Source organism: Serpula lacrymans (assembly GCF_000218685.1).
Source record: "Serpula lacrymans var. lacrymans S7.9 unplaced genomic scaffold SERLAscaffold_8, whole genome shotgun sequence".
In the NCBI taxonomy this organism is placed as follows: domain Eukaryota; kingdom Fungi; phylum Basidiomycota; class Agaricomycetes; order Boletales; family Serpulaceae; genus Serpula; species Serpula lacrymans.
The window spans coordinates 241,562-266,121 of record NW_006763297.1 but is presented as its reverse complement, the minus strand read 5'-3'; the positions used below and the strand labels follow the sequence as shown (position 1 = coordinate 266,121).

General features: G+C 44.9%; 6 protein-coding genes across 6 annotated transcripts; 2 read left to right on the top strand and 4 right to left on the bottom strand.

The window, feature by feature from the left end:
* Positions 1-208: 208 nt before the first annotated feature.
* Positions 209-1,269, top strand: SERLADRAFT_438746 (uncharacterized protein; the record flags this gene model as incomplete). The annotated part of the gene is made up of 2 exons (XM_007319134.1): positions 209-829; positions 913-1,269. 2 exons carry the CDS (start codon positions 209-211, stop codon positions 1,267-1,269), a joined length of 978 nt encoding a protein of 325 aa, XP_007319196.1.
* A 10,761-nt stretch (positions 1,270-12,030) lies between these two features.
* SERLADRAFT_408840 (uncharacterized protein) lies at positions 12,031-14,438 on the top strand (the record flags this gene model as incomplete). Its single annotated transcript, XM_007319133.1, has 5 exons — positions 12,031-12,438; positions 12,613-12,942; positions 13,168-13,418; positions 13,608-14,213; positions 14,267-14,438. The coding sequence occupies 5 exons, from the start codon at positions 12,031-12,033 to the stop codon at positions 14,436-14,438; spliced, it is 1,767 nt and encodes a 588-aa protein (XP_007319195.1).
* A 295-nt stretch (positions 14,439-14,733) lies between these two features.
* On the bottom strand, positions 14,734-15,775 carry SERLADRAFT_408839 (uncharacterized protein; the record flags this gene model as incomplete). The annotated part of the gene is made up of 2 exons (XM_007319132.1): positions 14,734-15,169; positions 15,300-15,775. 2 exons carry the CDS (start codon positions 15,773-15,775, stop codon positions 14,734-14,736), a joined length of 912 nt encoding a protein of 303 aa, XP_007319194.1.
* A 943-nt stretch (positions 15,776-16,718) lies between these two features.
* On the bottom strand, positions 16,719-17,387 carry SERLADRAFT_408838 (uncharacterized protein; the record flags this gene model as incomplete). Its single annotated transcript, XM_007319131.1, has 1 exon — positions 16,719-17,387. One exon carries the CDS (start codon positions 17,385-17,387, stop codon positions 16,719-16,721), a length of 669 nt encoding a protein of 222 aa, XP_007319193.1.
* A 545-nt stretch (positions 17,388-17,932) lies between these two features.
* On the bottom strand, positions 17,933-19,309 carry SERLADRAFT_469332 (uncharacterized protein; the record flags this gene model as incomplete). The annotated part of the gene is made up of 8 exons (XM_007319130.1): positions 17,933-18,095; positions 18,183-18,240; positions 18,299-18,431; positions 18,488-18,561; positions 18,613-18,803; positions 18,857-18,926; positions 18,978-19,158; positions 19,225-19,309. The coding sequence occupies 6 exons, from the start codon at positions 19,146-19,148 to the stop codon at positions 18,184-18,186; spliced, it is 696 nt and encodes a 231-aa protein (XP_007319192.1).
* A 3,489-nt stretch (positions 19,310-22,798) lies between these two features.
* On the bottom strand, positions 22,799-24,104 carry SERLADRAFT_469327 (uncharacterized protein; the record flags this gene model as incomplete). Its single annotated transcript, XM_007319129.1, has 5 exons — positions 22,799-23,155; positions 23,216-23,651; positions 23,702-23,745; positions 23,796-23,893; positions 23,950-24,104. 5 exons carry the CDS (start codon positions 24,070-24,072, stop codon positions 22,864-22,866), a joined length of 993 nt encoding a protein of 330 aa, XP_007319191.1.
* Positions 24,105-24,560: the final 456 nt, after the last annotated feature.

Genomic DNA, 24,560 nt, shown 5'->3' with positions numbered 1-24,560 from the left:
GGTTGACAGCTTAACAAGCGGACCACCCCTGACAACCGTTCGGACCAGGGTTTAAATACTATAACTTTTTTTATATAAATTTTCAAATACTATAGTGTGGGTAGTCGGAGATTGAGATCCAATACTCAGCTGGGAAGAGGTAGATCCGCAGACAGCAAGCGGGGACCCCCAGTTACCTTTTTTTACTTTACAAAGAGAACAAGTCGACATGTCGTTGCAACAAGATATGAATGGTCTGCTGCACGCCATACGTGCACAGATTGCAACATTAACTTCGCAACTTGCCGAGCTGCAGACAAACCCTCCTGCGGCAACCCCCTCGGTCGAGAAGAAATTCAACAAGAAAGTCGAAGTCGTCACTGACCCTGGTGCCTTCGAGGGAGACAGAGCACGATTCGCCGAGTGGTGGATCAAGCTCCAGATTTGGGTTAAGGAAAATTGGGACGCATTTGCCGACAATTTTGAGGTAGCCACTGCGGTGCTATGTCGGCTAAAAGGACCTGTGGCCAGTCAATATGCCCAAGTTAGACTCCAGGAATGCTACACCGCGGGAGTGTGGCCGACCTGGGAGGATCTCAAGAAGGAGATCGAAAAATACTTCAAACCACAAGCTGAGCGTGACTGGGCACGTCAGCAAATCCGTTCCTTCAAACAAGGAAACATGAGGACAGATGATTACGTTACCCGGTTCCTGGCCCTCTCCATCCAAGGAGGGCTTGGTAATGAACATGCAGTAGAACTGCTGGAGCGCAATATGAACCCTCGCATTGCAGAACAGATCTACTTGCAGGATACAAGAAACAAGAACTTGTCCCTGGCGGCTGAGGAAGTATGACGAGTCGGTAGAGCCATGGAGCTTTACCAAATGCACCAAGGTGGCGGGTCCACCACCAAAAACAACACATCCCAGAGGCGCTCTGGGTCATCAAACCATCAAAATCATTCTCACGGGTTCAAGCTGTTCGGGCTGCAACCAGGGCAGGGAGCCCCCATGGATATCGGCGCGGTCCAAGAGGGACAGATGCGCAGATTCAAGGGGAATGCTACAATTGCGGCCAAGAGGGACACATGTCCCGAGACTGCAGAAAAGGAATGCAGGCCGCTCAACTAAAAAATAATCAAGGGCGCCAGGCGCGCCAATTAGAATCTGAGAAACCGGACGATCGGCTCCAGACTCTGGCCCGTTGTTCGTACAACAAAATCCGGGCCTTCTTTTACGACCAGCAGGTTGCTGAAATGAAGATTCAGGGAAAAGAGTTCGGAGCTTAGGTCACTTGGGTGCCTTCGCTCCTATGAACAATGAAGTAAACCACGACAAGGTGGCCCCTGCTCCGGGGTGTTGCATGAGCAATAAAGGAAAGACGGGGATGGCTCCCCAATTTGTAAATAGATTTCTAAATTTGTTATCCAAAGTATGTACTTGTATAAAGCATTGTGACTGTAATATTAATGATACTACCGCTGCACCGGTGTCTCCCTTGGAGCGCGGCCCCGGCGAGACAAACAATAGGGTGCTTGATTCTGGTAAAAATAAAATAGAAAAACATGTAACTTTCGATACCCCTTCTTCTTCGTTGCAGCCACCCTTTCCCAAAATCCCAAGGTGTGTGTTAATGCGCACATATTTATTCCAAAAGGAGATCCGTTTAGATGTTGGTGTGGAAAACCTTGCCCGGGGCATAGTACACCCAACCAGCGCGCTGCTTGATTCAGGCGCTAACCAAATTTTCATAGATCAGGCCTGGGCGGAGCAAATTGGACTCCCCCTTGTAAAATTAGATGTATCTATTCCCGTCTATAACGTTGACGGTACGCTGACCACGGGTGGCTGCATCATGCACAAATGTTCTTTTGTGGTCGAATACCAAGGACACAGAGAACGAGTCACCACCGAAGCTACCCAACTAGGGAAGATTAATTTAATCTTAGGCTGGACCTGGCTATTTAAACACAATCCTGAGATCAACTGGCAGACAGGGGTTGTCACATTGTCACGTTGCCCTCAGGAGTGTGTAAACTTGGGCAAACCAAATCATATCCGTCACAAAGAGCGTCTTGAGAAGATAAACACTGGTCACGTTTATGAGCTCAGATCTTTAGAAAAGATCGACGATGATGATGATGAGGTAAAACCCGAGGAAAAGATTAAGAGGCTGGTACCTCCCGAGTACCATGACTTCTGGAAAGTCTTATCAAAACATAAATCAGAGCGCTTCCCAGAGGCTAAGCCTTGGGACCATGCTATAGATTTGAAGGACACCTTTAAACCGAGAAAAGGACACATGATACCACTCTCTGCTCCAGAAAGAGATGAGGTATCAAGTTTCATAAACAAACAGCTTAGGAAGGGTTACATCAGACCTTCCAAAAGCCCTATGACGTCCCCGGTGTTCTTCATTCCTAAAAAGGATGGGAAAAAGTGCATGATTATGGACTATCATTACGTGAATGAGCACACGGTTAAAAATGCGTATCCACTGCCTCTGATCAGTCAGCTAGTAGACAAATTGGCTGGTGCCAAGATCTTGACAAAGATGGATCTCAGATGGGGGTACAATAATGTACAAATCAAAGAAACAGATACTTGGAAGGCCGCGTTCACGTGCCACCGAGGATCCTTTGAACCCCTTGTTATGTTCTTTGGGTTGACCAATTCACCAGCAACCTTCCAGAGCATGATGAACGAGATCTTTGCGGATATGGAAAACTGTGTCGTCATTTACATTGTCGATTTGTTAATATTTACAAAGTCGAACGATGAGGCTGAGCATGACAGGATCATGCAAGAAGTCCTTCGACGCTTACAGGAACGGGACCTATTCGTCAAACCCAAAAAATGTAATTTTAAAGTGAAAGAAGTAGACTTCCTCGGTATGATCATAGGCCAGAACAGAATCAGGATGGATCCTGAGAAAGTCCAAGCTATCTTGGATTGGCCAGAACCTACTCGCGTCAAAGGAGTTAGGGCCTTCCTTGGCTTAGGCAATTTCTACCGAAGGTTTATTGAAAACTTCGCAAAAAACACGAGACAGTGGCTGATGATGTCATGGGGCCTAGCCCGCATGGCCAGCTCCACTGTGTGAGAGAGTTGTGTCTAAAATAAGAAGAAAGGCAATGCGGCGCGAGAAAGAGGAGTTTGGACAAAAGGGGAAGTGCCGCGTGGCACCATGTGTGAAAGCTAAAGTACAAGGTTAAAGCGGAGAATAAAAGTAAAGGGAAGGTCCAAAAATTGTGTTATCGTAACACTACCCCCCTTCTAAGGCTCAACTTCCAGGCGAGACCAAATACCGGAGGTAGTAGTTAAATTTTCGGGCATAGTTTGAAAAAGAGAATTAAAAAGTTTTGAATCCATGCCTCTAAGCTTCCTAGGAGCTGAGGGATTCTTGGGATAAAATTTGCAAACAGCATCGCGGGAATTGTCCAGATGGGCTTCTGGTTCCCATGTTCTGTCCTCGTCTCCATAGCCCTTCCATAGGACTAGGAGCTCTAATTTGCCATGCTTCAAGCGTGCATCTACCACTCGTTCGACTTCAAACTCTTCTTCACCTTCCTGGGTGACTACCACCGGTCCGGGCCAGTCTACACGCTGTCCCGGCAGCGGCCCTTTGTAGGGTTTCACACGGCTAATATTGACCGTGGGTACCACCCTCATTCATTTTGGGAGTTCCAGCTCCACTGCGTTGGGTTTGACTTCCTTAATCCGGTAAGGGCCAATCCACTTTTCGGTCAGTTTTCTAGACTGCCAATCTTTTAATTTTAAGTGGTCGGTATCTAACCAGACCAGGTCGCCGACCTTGTAGTCAGGGGCTTTAGAGCGTCTACGCTCTGCCCTGTCTTTCATCTGCTCTGCAGTTTTGAATAGCGCCTTGCGTGTTTCGTCCAAGACAGACTTCATGTCTTTGGCCATGTTCCCAGCAGCCTCTTCTTGCTTTTGCCAGGTTCTACACCCATTCTGGGGAGGTACGATCTAGTAACCTCGAATTGTGCCTTTCCTGTAGCCGATGACTGTTTGATATTATATGACAACTGGGCTATCTTTAGCCACTTGGCCCAATCCGTCTGTCTGTCATTAATAAATATCCAGAGATATTGTTTCAACTCCTGGTTGAGTCTCTCCGTTTGTCCATCAGTCTGCGGATGGAACACCGTTGATAATTTAGGTTTGATGCCCAGCATCCGGCATAATTCTTTCGTAAATTTGCTAGCGAATTGTGGTCCTCTATCGGAGATAACCGTTTCTGGTAACCCATGGATAGACCATACAAAATCTTTAAATAGATCTGCCGTACCAGCGGCGGTAATGGTTTTATTAGTGGGTATGAATACCACTTCTTTGCAGAAGCGATCTACTACCACCATTACTGAATCATATTCATTTGACTCGGGCAGATCCGTTGTAAAGTCAACTGATATATCCTGCCAGGGACCAGTTGGTATCGGATTTGGCATAAGTTTACTGGCCGGCGGTTGGTGAGAATTCTTAGCCATGGCACATCTCAGACAGGATTTTACATATTCCTGTACGTTTTTGACCATGCCAGGCCACATATAATTTCTGGAGATCAACTCCATTGTTTGTTGCCACCCAGGGTGCCCAGCCACTGGAGTGTCGTGATGCCTATCTATTGCCTTGATCCTTGCGGACTCAGGCACATAGATCTTGTCTTTAAAATGGAAGAGCCCGTCTTTCCATAAATAGTTTTCATTGCCATCAAGGCGCGCCTTCTCTTCTGAGGAGATGTCTTTCTTGAAGACTTCCAGAAGATCGGAGTCCTGCCGTGCTATGTCTGGGAACACTTCGGAGGGATATTGATAAGCAAAGAAGGTTATGAGTCAGCGCCTTCTCATGGGCTTACTGATACAGCCAATTGCACACCCCTTACCAATACTTTTTCTCATACGATTAGTGTTACGATAACACAATTTTCGGACCTTCCTTTTATTTTTATTCTCCGCTTTAACCTTGTACTATAGCTTTCACACATGGTGCCACGTGGCACTTCCCCTTTTGTCCAAACTCCTCTTTCTCATGCCGCGTTGCCTTTCTCCTTATTTTAGACACAACTCTCTCACACAGTGGAGCTGGCCATGCAGGCTAGGCCCCATAACATCATCAGCAACTGTCTCTATCAACTGTATAGTACACATGTACAAACAACCCTGTAGTAGTATATAAACCCCAATAGATCCAGGAGACTCCTTAGCGAGTCCTCCTGTTGTTAACCAACAAACTCTCTGCAGCCTGAGGGGTAACCACTCCCTCATCATCTTCCTTATAGTGTGTTTCTGTGTGCGCCAGAGTAACTAACTCTTGGTTGTTACAATTAGTAAATACGATAGATCGAACCACTTTCTCTTTCTTTTCCTATTGGTTAGTCAGTTGGTCAGACCACTTTCTTAATTCTTCCCTTTCTCGGTCTGACCCTTGCTGTTCACTATATAAAGAAGTACATACTCGATGTATTATTCTTTAGTTCAATATTAGTTTGGATTTGCGCCTATACCAATACTTTTCAAAACTCTCATACCCTGATTCACCGCCTTCTAGCAAGGACTTGACCAGGCATTGTGTTTTGTTATATAGCTTTGTATTTGTTGCCTAACAGACACCCTCCTTCAAGGTCACATTGTTACTTTGAAGGAAATGATGCAAATTTGGTCCCAACTTTTGGTGAAGCAATTGCATTCTTTGAAATTGAAGGACTTGAAGGAGATACACAGCAATTTGTTGTATATCATCCCCTTGTGGATGTTCATTGTACTCTAAATGTGTGGAGAGGAAAATGGGCCAAAGATATTAAAGTTCTTCCTATTTCTTCTATAGTTGACATTGTTGGGATTTGGTGTTACAACAGTAGGGTATATGTGCTTCGAAAACATCCAGGGCTTGAGTGGCTGACTGAAGAAGAGCTTGAGAAACAGAAAGAAGGTACACAAGTTGAGGACTAGTAAGTAGAACCATTTGTACAAATGTTGTATTATAAATGTTATTTTATCACAATTTATGCCATTGCTTTTCCTGAGTGTAAGTTCAAAGTAATGTGCAGCATTGATACTTAGTGAATTCACATAAGGAGTAGCCTTTGCACCAAAATATGACTATGGTATTAATAAAACTAAGTGAAACTCAGCCGCTGCCCGAGAGGCTATAGAAACAACTTATTATTTACCTAAGTGAAACTACAATAGATGTTAGTTTGAGGTGATCTCTAATAAATGTAATGTAACATACCTCAGCCGCTGCCCGAGAGGCTATAGAAACGACTGAGGTATTCCTATACTAAACCCCCTACTACTTATAGTTGGAGGTGCTACTCGCTACAGTATAATGACTCCTAGGAGTACAATTGTGCTCCTAGGAGAACAATGGTTACTCCATGGAGTGGTGGCTATGCTCCATGGAGAACAATGGCTGCTTCGGCAGAGACCGGGTTTATCCGGTTTTGTCAGGTATGACTATACTTGACTGTACAACATTATATGTGACTATGTTTCAGTCTCAATTTCCAAGTTTATTTTCAATGTTGTCAACTCTGTGACTATGTGGGACTATGCTGGACTAGACTTTGACTTTGCGTGACTATGCTATGACCATCTGTGACTACACATGACTCTATGTGACTGAGCGTTTTTACTGAGGCTGACCCCTGCCAGCCAATACCTTCAGTATTAACAAGTAAATAACTGCCTCAAGAATACCACGATGGCATGGCGCACACTTGTCAACTGCAAGGCGTAGTAGAAGAAAGAAATGACAGCAATGCTGTGGTAGCAGCTTCTCACCCAAGCAAGCCAACTGTCCGTGCTGAGAATGACAGCCAGCGGGGGCAAGCATTTACTAGTAGGAACACAAGGTGACTCTAACAAATGTGACGTACTGTCACTGTCTCCATAGCCTCTCGGGCAGCGGCTGAGGTATGTTATATTACATTTATTAGAGATCACCTTAAACTAACATCTATTATAGTTTCACTTAGATAAATAATAAAGTCGTTTCTATAGCCTCTCAGGCAGCGGCTGAGTTTCACTTAGTTTTATTAGGTTATGAGCCCTGGAATAGTTATGAGATGTAATTCATTTTAGTGCCATTACTATTGTATAATCCGTCATCACTCTATCACAGGTGAAAGAGGCTATCACAACACAATGGGATCCACACCCGTGTACAGTGATTCTGGACCTTCTGGGCATGCAACCAATCAGTATGCTTTCCAAGTATGCCTTGGTAGCTTAGTTGGTAAAGCACCAGACCATGAAAGCTGGAGTCCCAGGTTCAAGCCCTGGCCAATGCATGTTTTCTCATACTATAAACAAATATCATAATTTGCCAACCCGTACTGGCATGCTCGCATACTTGCCACCTTTTCCATTGATGTAATTCATACCGACCCTCACACAAAACATCTGTTTATTCAAAATATGGAACTCCTTTGGGTCCGCTGGTATGGTATAGATGTAACAACCAAGAGTTAGTTACTCTGGCGCACAACTCAGACAAGCAAAACAATTAATGAGGGGGAGTGGTTACCCCTTAAGATAGGACCAAGTTAGTTGTGGGTAAACAACAGGAGGACTCGCTGAGGAGTCTCCTGGATCTATTGGGGTTTTTATACTACTACAGCGTGTTTGTACTTATGTACTATACAGTTGATGAAAACAGTGGCTGATGATGTCAGAGGGCGCAGCCCGTTGTCATGCACCAAAGTTGATTGGTAGCATGGACAGGTGTCAATAATGAAGCGAATATTCAAAAAGACTCGCCTTTGCGCCACACAGGCACAGTGCCACGTGTAATAGTAATTAATATTGCCCTTTTTGAACTTGTGGCTGATCAGCACCACCTCTATTAGGCAATCCAGTCACGCTCACCTTTGCTTTTCCATCTGGTACTTTCGGCATTTCGGCATTTCGGCAAATTCTCGCGTCGCCACTGGCTACACATTGCATTGCGCCCTTGCTTTTGTTGTTTCCCTTACTCCCCTTCCTTTGCCTAGCCCCACCATGGACCCCTTCCTCTCCTTTTTATTCTCACCTGATGGTCGTTTCTGGATCCCCATTCTAATCCACTTTTTCGTCACCTCCACCCTCCTCCTCCTCATCTTATTTGCACCCCCACCATTTCTGATGTCACCACTTCCTATCCGCTTCCGTCGCCAATCCGTTGACTACCACATGCCACTGCTGATATCAGCAAAGCCCCGGCGGCCGGTCCAAATAGGGCAACAGGTCCATCTTCATGACGTCAATCTGCCATCATATACTATCAAAACATCAGTCGCTCGTCTTGCCTGGTTGGAGCGTGGGTGGGTAGTTTTTGAGCTGGAGAAGGTTCATCCCCTTGTGTCACCCATGTTCATCGCTGTCCCATTCACTTGGGTACACTTATCTTTTGACCATCGTCTTCGCTACAGCTACACCTACCACACGCTGCCTGGGACTCACTTGTTCCAAATTAGAACTACTCCTCTCCCTCCCTCGTTTGATCAGGTGGTCCAACACAACCAGTCCATTGGTAAGGCCATGGAACTGTCGGATTTGGACAAGGTGATGGACTGGTGGCTCCAGTTTCTTTTTTTTCAGCAGAACATTCATTTACAGTGCGATTATTTTTGATTTTTGAATCATTTTTATGGACACATATTTTTTAGAATGCCTGACTGACAATAAAGGAACTGTGTTGATACCAATAGTGTTTTGCCTTGCCTTTTTTTACTGCATCTTCCCATGACATCATGATTTTCCTGCTCTCTTTTTGCTATTGGACTTTACTTTATGGCTGTACAAACCTGTGACATTACTCACAGCATTCATTGTTCTATCCCTTTCTTTTCCTTTTTTGACAATCTTATCCTGTACTACCTACGCAGGATTCATCAGCGTACATTCCTTCCTTCATGTTCTTTCTCATTCTTTTTGCACAGCTATACTGTGCATAGCCTACTTTTCTTTTACTATATAAACTCCTGTATTTTACCTTGTAAAAAAACAACAAGTACTCAATTCCAGACTTCTTCTCTAATCTTAAGTCCACTTCTTACTGCTACTTGTGATCTAGTGTGGTCACAACACTTCCCACTGCTACCACTGTTAATTGCTGTCATCATCACTCCCCACTTGTGAAGTCATTGTTATCCCTTTCGATTAGAGTCCTTCTGAGCACTACAGTTTGTGCGTCAGGAGCCTGCTATCACTGGGAACCTTGTCACCTCATCATCCTCGTCGTTCTCAAACCTACCTTGTGCTACAATTAGCAAGGTAGTGCTCATCTATACTCATCACTAAGCCCCTATCTTCTATCAATTCAACTATCCCTCCTCCTCAAAACCCATACTCATACATTTCTGGGTTTTACTTTGAAGGATCCTCATACATACCACCCCACAAACAACCAGAGCACCCACTGTTCTAGGAGGCAAAGCCCATAAACAAGTTCTGTGGAATCTGGGAGGATTGTGTGTTAGTTTGTTTTTGTGTGTGGTTTTCTAACTGCAGTTCTCATCATCGACACCGTGTGACCAGCTCCACTGCGTGAGATACTTGTATCTAAAAATATAAAGAAAGGCAGTGCAGCGCAAGAATGTGGAGTTTGAACAAAAGGAAAGTGCTGCATGGCACAGTGTGTGAAAACTACAGAAGAAGGTTAAAGAGGAGAATGAAATTTGAAGGTCCGAAAATTGTGTTATCGTAACAATAGACTGTGAATATTGTGCTGGCTTGGAAGCTGCACGACTCCCTAAAATTGGGTTTGTGGCAGAAAATGCAGAAACTCCTGCTTTTGGCTTCCTGGATCCTTCTTTGGTGATCTGAGGATGCCATCTTATTCCTGCCTGTGTGGATGGGCATACCACAGATTTACTTAGGCGTGAATTGTCTGCAGGTCGCAATGCTGGTGAAGAGGATGACTGGGCAAGCTACTACGTAAATATGTGCGCTCAATACCTCTTATGTCTAAGGGTATCTAATTCTATTTGCATTCCAGATTTGTCAACAGGGACATGTTTATGGGACATGTAGGCGGCAGTATAGGACATTAGGTGAACCATCTTCCAGCAAGATGGAACGATGACATCAAACAAGATCACCGCAAGTGGTTCCAATGGGGAGGACAGAGTTGACAATACTGGTGGTGAGGATAGGAACCACCAAGATGACTGTGAGGGTGAGGACATTCAAGTTGGAAAAAATGATGATAACAGGGAGGAAGGAGAAGAAGAGCATGACAACGATGAAGATGATTACACTGAAGATGAAGACAGCAGCGCAAATGATACCAGTGATGATGACAATGACGACAAATATAACAGTGACAAAGGTGACGAAGAGGATGAAGATGAAGACAAGGACAAGGACAAGGACAATGACTTATCTTTCTAGTTTCACCCATGTACCTTATTGATGCTCTGTAGCAGAAATAAAGACTTATATAAAGCTAGTGCAACATTGGTAGTTAAAACATAATTATTGTATTCAGAAATGAACGTCTAGTTTTGCTGAATTGCTGTAGGTAGTTTCTAAACATCTTTCACACTGGCACAAGAATATGAGACATGAAGCGACAACTGCATTCTTGTTCAACTTTTGTGCACTCCGGTCATATGTAGACATATGGGTGGTAATCCATCGCAATCACTTAGGCATCTTACATCAGTGCCATTGTTATCAGCAATTTTGCTGCGTTTTTGCAGAGAGATATAATCAGGAAAATATATATCAAGCTGTTAGAATTACTTCTGACTAACATCACAACAGATCTAGCAGACTTTATCTATTTAGCTTGACAAAGACTTGGGGCCTCCTGTAATAGTCTAATAACTTACTACTTTATATGCCCCAAATGCTGGAATCTGTATTGGCCCTCAGGTTGATCATTGGTACCGGTACATGGTTTTCTTGCTGGCATTCCAAGCCAGGTTTAACTAATGCACTTGATTGTCTTCTAACTGATACTGGAATAGGTTTTGGTTTCCTTGCAACAGCCTCAGCAACTGAGAATGATGGTGTGAACAGCTCTCCGTGTCGTCCTGTGTTTTCCTGCTGATCCTTTTGTGCTATCTCAGAGGCTTCTGTGCAGGCTCATTTGGCCTGGTCATCTTGATTGTGGTTGATTGCCTTCCACTTGCAAATTGTAATCTTCAAGGAGGTCCCTTTTTGGCCCAAGTCTTCAACCTCATCATCCTGCTTTCTTGTTCATGAAGTGGTCCTGGTGCCAATATCTGGTACTTTTTTCGGTCTTCCTCGAGGCATGTGTGCGTTGTGAGGTTGTCTTACTCTGTTGCAGTGCTGGTATGCATAGACAAGAGGGGAAGCAATGATTATATGCTCGTAGTTAACTGTACATATAGTAACTTATAATCAAATCTTTCGTTGCTGTACTATCTATGAGGTCATACTTAATAAGGAAAGAATAATAACGATGGTATTATTGCATCATTGCACGTGGTGTTATTTGCTTATTATTTTGGTATTATTAGAATTAAAACTGTAATAATCATGCAAGGTTTTTTTGACATTATTCTGGTATTATTTGGAATTTTCACGCCATAATCCCTCAGTTTTTTTAGTCCTCAAAGTGCAGTGCATTGTGTGGATAGTGAATATTTGGTCAAGCAATGAGTATTATGTTGTTGCATATCTTCCCAAGCTAATAAGGTTTGAGCCTCACACACTATAGCTCTCAGCCACCACTTCCAGTGATGGCTGAGAGCCAATTTCCTATTTTTTGTTATCGGACATTTAACTACTATAGAAGTTGTTGATTCACGCTTTCTGGTAGTCTTGAACCAGACATTTTGGGAAGGCGCCGGATAAGCCGCGCTGAGAGGTTCCCAAAATGTCTGGAGACTTTCATCTTAGGACGAGTGCATCGAGTCACAGTGTCACAGACACTCGACTCTTTTAGGCAATGATTGCCACTTTTAGACTAAGATTATCATGATGTAATTATGCTTAGTAGTACAGAAATCAGAAAATATTGACGAGTCCCATATTCAATGATCATTCAATTATTCGTCACTCTCCATGCTTCATTAAATGGTCACTGTCCCTACAGAATATCTATCCCATGAAGCCATCAAAAAGAAATCCTATACCAACCTTATAGAGGCTCGTCAGAAAGCTGAAGCGGCAGGCCAAGAAGCAGACTTACAAGAATCACTTCGAAATTTTGTCCGCCAACAATGCAATGGCCGCACCCCCTATTCATGGCAAGTGGACGCCGCTGAGGCCTTTACTTTGGGACTCGACTGCACCATTATTGCTGGCACAGGATCTGGGAAGACTTTGGCTTATGTTATGCCATCCTTCATACAGAAGGATGGCATGACAGTCATTATATCGCCGTTGAACACTATAGAAGAGGAACAAGCTGATCAGTTTCGTGCATGGGGCATACAGTCAGTTGCAGTAAATGGAGACACATATAATCAAGACTTACACAAGGTAAGTCTATTTCTCGAGTCTCTATGTTGCTTTAAACTTGTCGGCATGTGTAGGAGCTCAAGGACCTTAAATATCAAATATTGTTAGCATCACCAGAATTGACAATTGAAAACCCCCAATTCAATGCATTGTTGTGCTCACCTGCTTTTCAGAAACGTGTACTTGGATACATAGTTGACAAAGCCCACTGTATCTCACAGTGGGGAGGTGACTTTTTGGCCAGTGTATGCCAAATTGGATAGGCTCCGTTCATTTGTGCCTCTAGGCACACCTATATATGCAATGTCAGCTACAATGTCCCCTGCCGTCTTGGCCGAGGTTCGAAAAACACTGCACATTAGCGCATCAAAATCCTTTCATTTGAACTTGGGAAACGACCAACCTAATGTAACGCAGGAGCTTCGCATCATTGCTGGCTCCACAGACTATTCGGCTCTTGATTTCATTGTCAAAGATGCACAGGCTGCCAATGAAATACCACGGGCACTCATCTTTGTTAACACTGTTAGTCAGTCCCAGGCTGGCTTTCGGAGACTCCACAGAATTGTATCTGACCAACTAAAGAGTCAAATCAGTTATTTGAATGCCAGGTGCTCGCCACGCACCAGGAAAACTGTCTTGTGTGACTTTTGTGAAGGAAAAATAAGGGTCATGTTTGTGACCAAAATAGGTGGCATGGTTAGCATTCGAAGCAATTTAATAAGCTTGCTTTGTCTAATAATCAAACAGGGACTCGACATACCAGATGTCGAGTTGGTGATCCAATTTGGAGTCCCATCATCACTGTCAGTATGGCTCCAAAGAGCAGGCCGAGCTGTCCACAACTTCAGTCTTCAAGGACGTGCTATAATGATGGTTGAAGCGTCAGTGCTTCAATGCGTTAGTAAAAAAAAGAAAGGCAGAACTGAAGAAGAGAACTTAGAGTCAGAAGATGCGCTTGAAGACTCAGACCATGAGATTGGAATAGAGAAAGATCCACTGTACCACAAGAAAATAGAAGAGCCTCTTTGAGCCTGGATTGAAACCACAGGTTGTTGGCGTGATATTGCAGATGCATTTTACAATAATCCACCCAGCCGTACACGTAGGTTGCACATTTTCTGTGGCAGCGTGAGATTCTAATGTTTGAACCTAGCACTTACCGGTGTCTGCTGTGACAACTGCAACAGAACTGTGACGGGCCTTGTGCCCTCCAACATTATTTTACCTCTACTCAGTCCTGCTCACACATCCTCCAAAACTAGCGACGAGGAGCAGGAAGACACACCTACCCATGAACAGAATGCAATGGGCAAGCGTGTGATGAAAACCGCTGATCAGAATTCCCCAGTCACTCGACGCACAGGCCAACATCTCCAAACCATCAAGGATGCTCTGGACCATTGGCGTGTGACGATCCGCCAGCGTGACTATCCCCACTGCTCATTTACTGGCCTCGCCCTTCTCCCCGATCTCACTCTAAAATCAATAGCCTCTAATCGTTCGTGGAAAACGATCAATGATCTTCGCGGATCTCTCGGGGCCTCATGGCCATTAGTTGATGTATATGGTGGTGAGGTTCTGGACTTGGTGAGGCAGTTGGACGACAAAGTGCGAGAGTCTCGTGAAGGGGCCAAAGTCGAGAAACACCAAGCAAAGAAGCTTGCAAGGGAGGCCATGAAGGAGGAGAAGAAGGCTATAGGAAGGGAGCTGAAAGTGCAGAAACGAAGCTCACACCAAGTCCGCAATTCCAGCGCAAGTGGTAAAGAAAATATACCACTGCCTGGTACCTCAGAGTAAGTTATTTCTTCACTTACCGGCTGATACCACTGATACTCTTTCTTATAAGGTTCCAAGTAAATATCAACACACCCTCAGTCCCACTAGATGCAACTCAAACTTTGTATGCCACCTGGACCTTAACACCTTCATCCTCCACTGCTGTGCCATCGTTTTCGCCTTTCACTCCCTCATTTTTTGCCAGTTCTTTTCAGCCCAATACGGAGACCTACAAGGGCTAGCAGGAGGTGCAATACCTTGGACTATAGTACTGTATATAGAACAAGTGATTATATACATTTATCTTTTATCCTCTTGTTCGAGAGTGCCGCTCCCCTTGAGATGATATACTAAGGACTCACTTTATCCTCCGTGGGTCAGGTAATACATTCTGGCATCTCTCAGTATTGCTTACCTCAAGCCTCGAGTTGTTCACCCTCCCATGCTACCAACAGACGATACACTCATGGACTTCCTCCATCCTCCGTGGGTCAGGTAATACATTTTGGCATTCGTTATAGTACATTTGTCACTACCCTACCATATCTCCTGTGTTGCCTGAACATAACTTCTATTATTCCACCATCTTGCCAATGTCCCTTTTGTGAGTATGTTGAGAGATCCTTTCGTCACTACATCCATAGTCCCATCTGCTTTAGTCTTCACCTCTCGTCCATCCTGCTGTGTGTGAATATTTGAGGCAATGTATGCGTTATGCAGGATCTTGATATCCTTCTCCTTGAGTGGGTCAGAGTGGTGTAGGCCTCGTCGAAGCGTCCGAATTTGAAGTTCTGTATGCTTGCACACAGCTCTGAGTGCGGGAATGGCTGGGGAAGTTTTCTTCATAAGAGCCCAAGATGCATTTGGGCCACGAGTTCCAAATGTAACCTTTGTATCCTTGATATTATATTCCTGCCCTTTGTCTATAGGCAGAAATCCGAGGGGGTGGCCGGTTGTGTTCATCAACCAGCACCTGTGAAGAACAAAGTCTCTGTCAAGTACAAGTTAGTAAATTCCAACAAAATGCGAGAGAACTGTACTTTAGTTCTGGTAGCCATTCGTGCTGCAGACATTGTAGTAGCTCTAGCACTTCAATAGTATACCTTTTGTTATTACCTCCCGCAAAACAATACAAAAGATGGGGCAGAGTCTCCTCCATTATTCCCACATCACCGCATTCCATGGCCCTCTCTAAATCTATATACCTCAACACATCACAATTCCACAGGATGCTCTGATGCAAGACTTTGTCCTGTGTGTTTTTGCTTTGCAGGTGAATGGCCTCTAAGGCAGTACTAGATGCAAGTGTCTTCAAAATTGCTTCTGCGAGATGCACAAGTTGGCCTGGGGATTTGCAACGGAGATGTGCCAGGGTCTCTACTTCACCCACAACTGTCCAACATGCGCGAAAGTGTGCTTCAGCAACTTGAGTGATTGCATCGTGCAGATTCTGATGGAAAGGCCCTCGGGTTTGCACAAAACTCAGTCCTTTTCTTTCAAGCAAAGTGAAAGCGTGCATAAGGCCCCGTCCAGCTGTAGTCCCTAAGTACTGCTTGTGCAGTGAGTTAGCAAATGCCATCTGTAAATGAAACCACCCAAAGATGGGTACAAGCCAGTCCAAACGGTCAAAGGAATTGTGATCCTGAGCACGGAACCTAAAAAGTCCTCATAGCCGCTCCAATGTTAGCTGGTCACCAACCCATGGGATTACTCATTCAAGACCAGTCTTCTTTTGTTTGTCAAGAGAGTCCAGCCAAAGCTGGGAACTCGCCCAAAAGCATCTCATTGCCTTCGTAGTTGGCTTCTTCAATATGTACTGTTCCCAGCATGTACTGCTTTGTGATATATTGCTGGCCTGATGGTAGTCTTTGGACAGGAGCAGGTGGGTTGAGCACTGAATCATTACAGTGTTGATATGTTTCAAAAGAAAATTCCGGTGAAGTAATGAGCCACTGAAGAACATAGTAGAGATCACGGGAATGGTGAGAAGAGGCTGCAGCCTGTTCAAGGAGTAGGATGCCTTGCACTGTGAGTGGAACCTTCCGTCCAGCTGCTCGATACTCCTGTAGTGTACAATTGCAGAGTGGTTTAATTGGAGGAGTGCCTGGTTGTAAAAATATGGTAGCTGCAGTTCCCGAATCAAAATGGCTTTTGTTGTCAACTTGCTGTGAAAAGACACGGAAGAGAATATTAAGGTTGTCGTGAGATATCACAAAGGGATGGATGTGGATTATTTTACAGAGTTCATTCATCTCGCTCTTAGAAATAAAACTGATGGCCCGGACAGACCATTTATGGCTCATGGTCAGGCAAAATGTCCGTAGGAGGTCGAGGCTTTTTGCAGAGATGCCTTGAGACTTAGAGAATGTTGTCAACATTTTTGGCCAGTGGCTGTGATGATGAGAGCGTGAGAACATGATCTGAAATATAATAGAAATATTGACCTGGTGATTGGGAATTCAGTGTTAGTAATAGCTTTGGATGATTGTACTACGCACCAAGTCAGGATTCTTCAAAGTGTTTCATTTCTCTTGCGCAGCTGTTTTGTTGAGTCGCTGAAGCAAGGCCCAGAATTTTGGGGTGCCTCCAAAACCAGGACTACGCAGTTTCAACAATATGTCTTCAATGTAAAGGCTTGTCAGGCCTTCTTCTGAAACATCCTCTGGGGGACAATAGCACATGTCCTTGATGGATTCCAGCTCAGCCTCAAGTATGTCTGCAACACATGACAAGGAAAATTCTTTGAGCACCAGTTGTGCTCCATGAGCACGGGAATTGTGAGTCTCTTTTGTGTGTGGGGGTTTGTGCCACCGCTTTAAAATCCCTGGAAGCTCAGCACTAACCATCAACGAAGTCCTTGCATACCGAATTTTTGTGTCAATGATAGACTCATGATCACCCCAACTAAGGAAATCCAAAAATAATGGTAAGTCAAGGCCTACTGAATTCATGTAGTCCAGGATAGCTTGAACTTTGGCTGCAGGACTTCCTGTTAGGTTCTCCTTTAAACGGTGAGTGTTGGCAAGTTGAATGGGGGATGATGTGTATGAAGGGAACTCCGAGCTGTTGCTATCTGCCAGTGGATCATAATCTGGGTCAAACAAACCATCAGCAATGAAAGGATTGTAGTCAGTATCCTCATTGATATTTGAGAAGCTGAGGGAGTCATCGGATGTCTGGTCTTCACTCATGTTATCCAGCATTGATCACAAAATGCAACTCGGAGAAACTGCATAAGTATGTACAAGGACCGACAGATAAGATAAGATAATCAAATGATAGAGGCAAAAAATCCCGGCGTGACACGATGCACTCGTCGCCCATCAAATGTCTCCAGACGTTTGGGAAGTGGCTCCAGCGCGGTTTATCCCGCGCCTTCCCAAAACGGCTGGCTCGAGACTAGCTTTCTGGATACCTCAGTCCTCGTACAAGAGACTGAGGTAAGTGTAAGTTTATACATACATACATACTCTTATATTTACTGAAAGCTACTACCTAGTATCACTTTGTTACAGGTAATAGCTGAATATACCTGAGTCCTCGTACAAGAGACTGAGTATCACTTTGTTACAGATACAAAAACTACATATCATGCTGGTATTTATGATCACGTCTGACATGGAAAGGCTTTATTCATCTCAGGTCCAATAAGCCTTCTGTGCAGTCTTTTGCACATTACTAGATCCATGATTTCCTTATGACCTTATCCGACCTGACAATCGAACATGAATTTTTCCGACATGCAAACCAGCCTATCATTATTGTGAACTTTATACTCAATATTTACTATATATGACCTTTATATGGCTCTGTCAAAATTTGACGAAGACACTGATGTAACCACTACACAACAAACTTAGCATTTTTCTTTCAATATATCTCGCCTGCCAACCGGTGCTCTAAACTGGCTTCAGTGACTGAACTCTATAATTGGTGACAACAACCTGCACCTAGCATCCGAGCTGATCCCGGACGACAGTACTTACTTTATAATTCTTCAGCCCAATGTAACATGTTGTCAAATGTGACGTTGAGAAGGCGTGCCTGTCAAAGTTCCGGGCGCAAGTCAGTTCGAGCCAAACTGAATTCGCTCAGGAAATACCGGGTACAGGGCATTCTCGCTCCGTTCATGTCGGGTAGTGGGCAAATCAGCATTCTTGAAGATAGATTCAGTGTGGACTTCCTTCGCCGAACCACGTAAACACGTCAATTGTGTTTCCAGGGAATCACATTTCCTGTAACAGTGCAATCAGTGATATGTACTTGCAAGATCCACGAGGGTGATAACTACAGGTTAATGGCGTTGGTCTCTCCTCTTCTCAAATCTAACTGCTGCTTCATTATATGTTCTAGATGCCCTCTAGCCTGTATTGACTGTGGCAGTGGAACCACTTCTTATTGTCTATCATCACTCACTTGCACAGGTCTGAGGTCATTTGCTGCCGCCAGTATATTCTGAGAAAGAATAGTCACCCAGTCTACATGTTGTTGCCATTCCGCAGGAGCAGTGGAAGAAAGAGAGGCAGGCGGAACAAGCAGAGAGCTGGTGAGTGTGGAGTAAGAAACAAGGAAGGAGCGTAGGATAGCTAGCAAGGCTGGACGTCGATCTTCAAAAGATAAAAATCAGAATACATACGTGATCTAAGTACTGAAGATATACCAAACCCGGGGTCAGCTGGGTATAGCTGATGCCCACCCAGTTCCGCTAATGTGGGAATAGTTTCCTTTACCTGAAAACGGTTCATTGGAGGCAACTGAAGATGTTTAAATATGATACTCACAAACCAGGTATCGCCGAAAACATTGTAGTGGCCTTCTTGCAATATCAAATCTACCCTTGGTTTATCTTGGCGATCCAGTGACTGTGGTCCAATACTGCTGGTAGCATAGTTCGTATAGTTTGACGGCGGCGAAGGAAACGGGTTCTGCAGCTCTGCCTCTTGTTCGTTCATGTTTGGGTCACTGAACAGGAAAAGGAAATAAGTGTTGAGCGCTGGGTTTTTATACCTTGTAAACTGGCCGACATACTGCAGCTGTTCTTAGAAGGTTAGACTGTGCAAGTACGACCAGCGACCAACGCGAGTGTGGGGGAAGAGACACATATAGTTCCCACGCTTATAGTAATTCTGGGCTATTTCCCTTTATGGATATTACTGTAGAGGTCTGACTGCCATGGATAATGAAGCTTTAATAAAGACTCGCAGACACTCAGAAATCGTCTTCCCGGCAGAGCGCCTTATTGCAGTGGAATGCCACCTCGTGCTCCATCATTGTAGAGAGGGTGATGAACACTCTCAGTGCGTTTTCAACCTTTTTGTTTAAATATTTTGCCTAATTTGACAAGAGGCATGCAGTCGTATTGATTATGTATGCGCTTCCAATGAACAGCTTGAAAATTTGCCCGCGCCTGCCACTTTTGGTACCAATCAAATGGACGATCAGTTCAAATGATCGGCGTCATGCATATTCAAAATACGGTCCATGGATGGTAAAATGTGATCGAAATCCCTATCCTGCTTGAGCGTCCTCCAGCGTAAAACAACACCAAAAATACGACACCACCGGTGTTAAATGGCACTAACATATATAGGGTCTACTATAAACTCAGGTATCAACGGCGTGTCAGGCGGGACAATCCCCTCGTAAGGATTCCGCGGCCTCGGCGGCGCGCTACTTCGCGCACTCACTGCAATACTACCCCCAGTACTCACACCGCCACCACTTCGAGCTGCGAACATGGATGGTAGAGATAGTCGCGGATCAAGTACCATCCTCATCACAGGCGGCGCGTCGATCGCAGTCCCCGCTGGAACACCTCCTGAGTCAGTCACCCCGCCGTTACTTTCTACATCCCTACTCCCAAAGCTCTCCCTGCTCCCAGCCGCATTCGCGCGCTGAATACCTGCTATTCTCTTACGTCGCGTCCGCGTATATACGAAAGCACCGAGACCGAGGGAGAGGAGGCCGAGGAAGGAAAGCATGGTAATGACGGCGATGAGGGAGGCTGAGAGTTTGGATTGAGGTTGTGATGAGGTTGTAGATGATGGTGTAGATGGAGAGGACGAGGGAAAAGGGGTAGGGTTGATCAACAAAGTGGTGATCGGTGCTAAGGAATTTGATGACGAAGATGACGAAGAGGTGGGCGTGCTCGTAGATATGGATGAGGTAGAAGATGGCATGCCGGTGGTTGCAGGTGTGGCGGTGGAGGATGGCGATGGAGACGTGTTCGTAGGCATGGACGACGTGGATGCAGAATCGGAAGGAGACGACAAGGTAGTGCTCGAGGTATCAGACGAGAAGATCGAAGAACCTGAACTGAAAAACGACGACGAAGGACTTTGAGAAAACGATACAGATGTCACTATCGCCGACGTTTGTGAGCTCACGCTCGTCGTTCCAGACACAGAATCGCTCGGGCTTGCAAAACTTGAAGTGAAACCTGAAAGCGTCGACGAACTACTCTCCAATGACTCACTCGAGTGTGGTAAGTACGTTCCTACGGGTTTATGGGATCGAGTCCTTGTTCTAGCGCTGGTAATTATACTCGTAACCACGCTGTGCACCGACGGCACTGCAGTGATCGACGTCAATGTAGAACTCGGTGCTGCCGTGCGTTGTGGCATGGTTTGCACAGAACTGGGAAGGCTTGACGGTGAGATTGGAGTCGTGAAGACAGCGGTGGTAGCTAAACCATAAATAAGTGACCAACCCGTGAGATTAGACCTGGGATAAGTGAATAAGTTATAAGATATCTTACCTTTTTCAGAAATCGTAGACGGGGATGTAATGTGCACATGCGAGCTAGGAGAACTCAAGGTAAGGGTAATGGAAGTGATAACTATTGGAGCAACTACACCATCACAAAAATAATGGTCAGAGTCAGTTTTTGATGTGAATGCAGAGTAACCTACCCGTCTCAGAAAATGCTGTTGAGGACCGCACATCCCAAGGCGAAGAAGATAATTCAGAAAACGTCGTTACAGGTCGTGGTGTCGTGCATGCGATCGTCGTAGTAAATCCAACCGAACTGACTAGATGAGTTGGGTTCAGAGACAACCCTACGAGCGGATCTTAGGGAATAAATGTAAGCTAAACTCAGACATGCGCGATGGCGATGAGGATGAGGTAGCAAAGTACACACCAATGCCGATTGCAGGGAAATCACGACGAACGTCAGCAACTCCATCACCATGCAGTCCAAATCTCGAGGCATCGTTATCCGAGTCGTTTGACGAGTAGAACCCATCAAATGTTGATATTGGAGAACCCAGGGGTGTGATAATGCTCCTGGCATTAGTAAATCCGTTGGCATACTGAGACGTCGACGAGCAAAGAACAAGAAAGAAAATACAATAAATTAGACGCAGAGCAATAAAGAAGGGTACTCTGTCGACCAGGCGAAAAGGGACGATCCACATCTCCTCCAGCGCCCAATTATAGGACGAGCCTCGGGCTCCAGGCTCGTAAAATAGGGATAACGAAGAAAATAAAGGGAATTAAAAGAAAGCTCTATCGTTGCAATGACATGGGGGAACCAGAGAGACTGGTGCACGGCGCACTGGCATCTCCTGTGATCGCTAGTATCATGCACAGGCAGGTTGATCACAGAGCACTGCTCGGCAATCCACTTGGTTCCGCTTCGCCGAGGGGCTTTTCAAAGGCTCTTCCCATACCACCATCATCCATTCAACTGGACTACAATCTCCTCCTCACCTTTCCAGTCAAGGTCGATACTGCAGTGATCATGAATATTAATGCCATTCGTAATCGTTCTTCGCGAAGGTCGACATTCCTCGAAGTGTTACTGGCGAATCTCAAGGGTTGTATTGAGTGAAATGAATGCGCTTCAGTAATGTCGCTCTTCACAAAAGTCTGCGATACATGCCTGGAGTTGGTTCTCAGCCAATCGATGGTTACCAGCAAATAGCACACTGTTACATTAGGTGCACGGCGCACTATATGTCGACAAACACATACTACCCGAGATTTTCCTGCGTTTAGCACATTGATAGAGTTCTTTCTAGCTGGGGAAAAGAAACGCGAAATATTGATCCGACAGGAATACACTGTACATGGGTGGTGCCAGTGGCAAATGTATAGTTATGAAGATATAATGCTGACAAGGGAAGACGCATTGCCAGAAGTAGGGCGACGCACGGGCAGCTGTCATGCTAAGAATCGTTGTCCCTTACTTATTGTTTTCCATCAATGCCATTCGAACAGGATACGGAGGACGGTCAAGCGAAGATCAAGGTGATGAGTGACTTGAGTCCAGAGTTCGTGAGTGTACTGTCCGTTATATAGGATATTGGCGATCTGATGGAGGTGTGATTTCCGGTCTCTGTGTTTTGGTTGAGAGTTCATGTTATTCTATTGTCTGCTCGATTTCTAATAAGAAAAGCAGCCATCAATATATCGGTGGAGCCATAACCAAACGTGTAGTGTAAATGCAGCAATTCACAATTAATTTCGAATGTCAAGAATGTTGCACCAATGTCGACTTGGGTCCATATTCCTGGGTTCAGACTTGAGTGTGTTCCTTAACTGGAAGCGTGCGATGAAATCATTATCAATGAGGAGACTGACTGTAACCTTTGTTCCTGCAGGTAGACCCTATTATCCAATTTCACCACGCCTATGGAGCCCATGGACTTCCCACAAAAACTTTCATTTTGCCATTTCCTCTATACTAACCGTCAAATACTCCGAGTTATCAGCTGAATGTCCTACATCGCTGTGCACAGTGCTCTGTCTAAATGCTAAAGGGAGAGTATTGAATTCGGACTGTCCGCTCATACTTGCACCAGCACCACCTCGCAATCGGGTGCTCCGGAAGACACGGCAGGCCATTGCGTTTGTTATCACCATGTTAGGGACGGAAAGCATGGCTCGGTACGCCCCGGGGATTGAGGTTATGAGAATCACAATGACGACCACCAAATTACTGATCACAGTTATCCTGTTCCGAATAAACCTGATTTGGGCTTTTCCTATAAAGCAGTTCATGATAAGGGCTTACAAGTAATACACCTGGCCATCCCGCAGGAGCATTCTGGTAAAATGGGGGAGATAGTGGCCGGAAAAGAACGACTTCCACCAGCTTCTCGTGCCAGGATCGGCATCAAAGTGCGACATTAAATGCCATGAGATGGCGAGGAAGACGAGCGTATCGTGAACGACCACGGCGATAGTTGGGGAGACAATATACAGCTTCGGTTCAGGGTTGGTGCAGTATTGCGTTAGACCAATTGTGACACCCTGTATGCCCGTTATGGATGACATGCAACATCCAAGGACACCTAGCCACAGGAAGAAGAAAAAGAAGATGATATACTTGTTCCCGGTGAAGATGGCACGAATTCGAAGGAAGAATTGTAACGCAGTGCTTGGAATAGCAACGGCGAGCGAGATGTCGTTGACTAATTGATATGTACTGCAGTCGCCAAGAGGAGCAGCTAATCAGATATAATCAGCATCTCAAGGTAGAAAAAAAACATATACCAACTTTCAAAAATGGTACATATTAGGACGTAAAAGAGGGTTGCAATCCTAGACTAAAATCAGCATGTCCACTCTCCCAAAAAAAGGTTTTCTTTTACCTCGAGAGAAAATACACCATTGTGGGTAGACCAATCCTATGTCTAGATAGGAGCTTGTAGTCACTAATCAAGTTCGACAGTATGTCCCAAATTATGGCCTAAAAGCATAGAATGAACATGACCGTAAAGATAGATTGTTGGTGAAACCACTGACACCAGCTGAGCCAACAAGTACATATTGTGATATCTGCTCTGAAATTGCAATTTCTGGAGGCAGAAAGGCTGCTGGTGTATATGGATTTGGTAGATAAGTTCCGTTGACCATGATACCAGACATTACGAGTTAGGGTATTTAGTTTACAAGTCAAAACGAATGTGGTGTTGAAAGGAGTCGACAAAATGAAGAGACTTCATCACCGTGAGTCCAGAAAACATCTGTACGTCACTCACGCTTCGTAGTTGCCGATCATCGTAGGCAAGGATGATCCACTGGCTCAACCGTTGGTTACCACCTATTCTTGACGTATATGGTACTATCTGAGCGGGATGGGTAAGGCGAGTCCATTAACATCATAGTAATCATGCTACTTTATAAGTCTCTCGAATAGTACCATATACATACCTGTATATACATAATACCGTCGTCGTGGCATTTCTAAGAGATAATACTGCCATATGGGTATTGAGATTAAAGTTCAGTATTGGGAATATACTAGTAGCTATTGCGCCGGCGGCTACACTGGGAAGGCGACCTCTGGGCCCGGACTCGTGACCAGTCCGTACTAATGTGGACTTCGGTGCACATTCGTGGCACGTCTAGGTGTG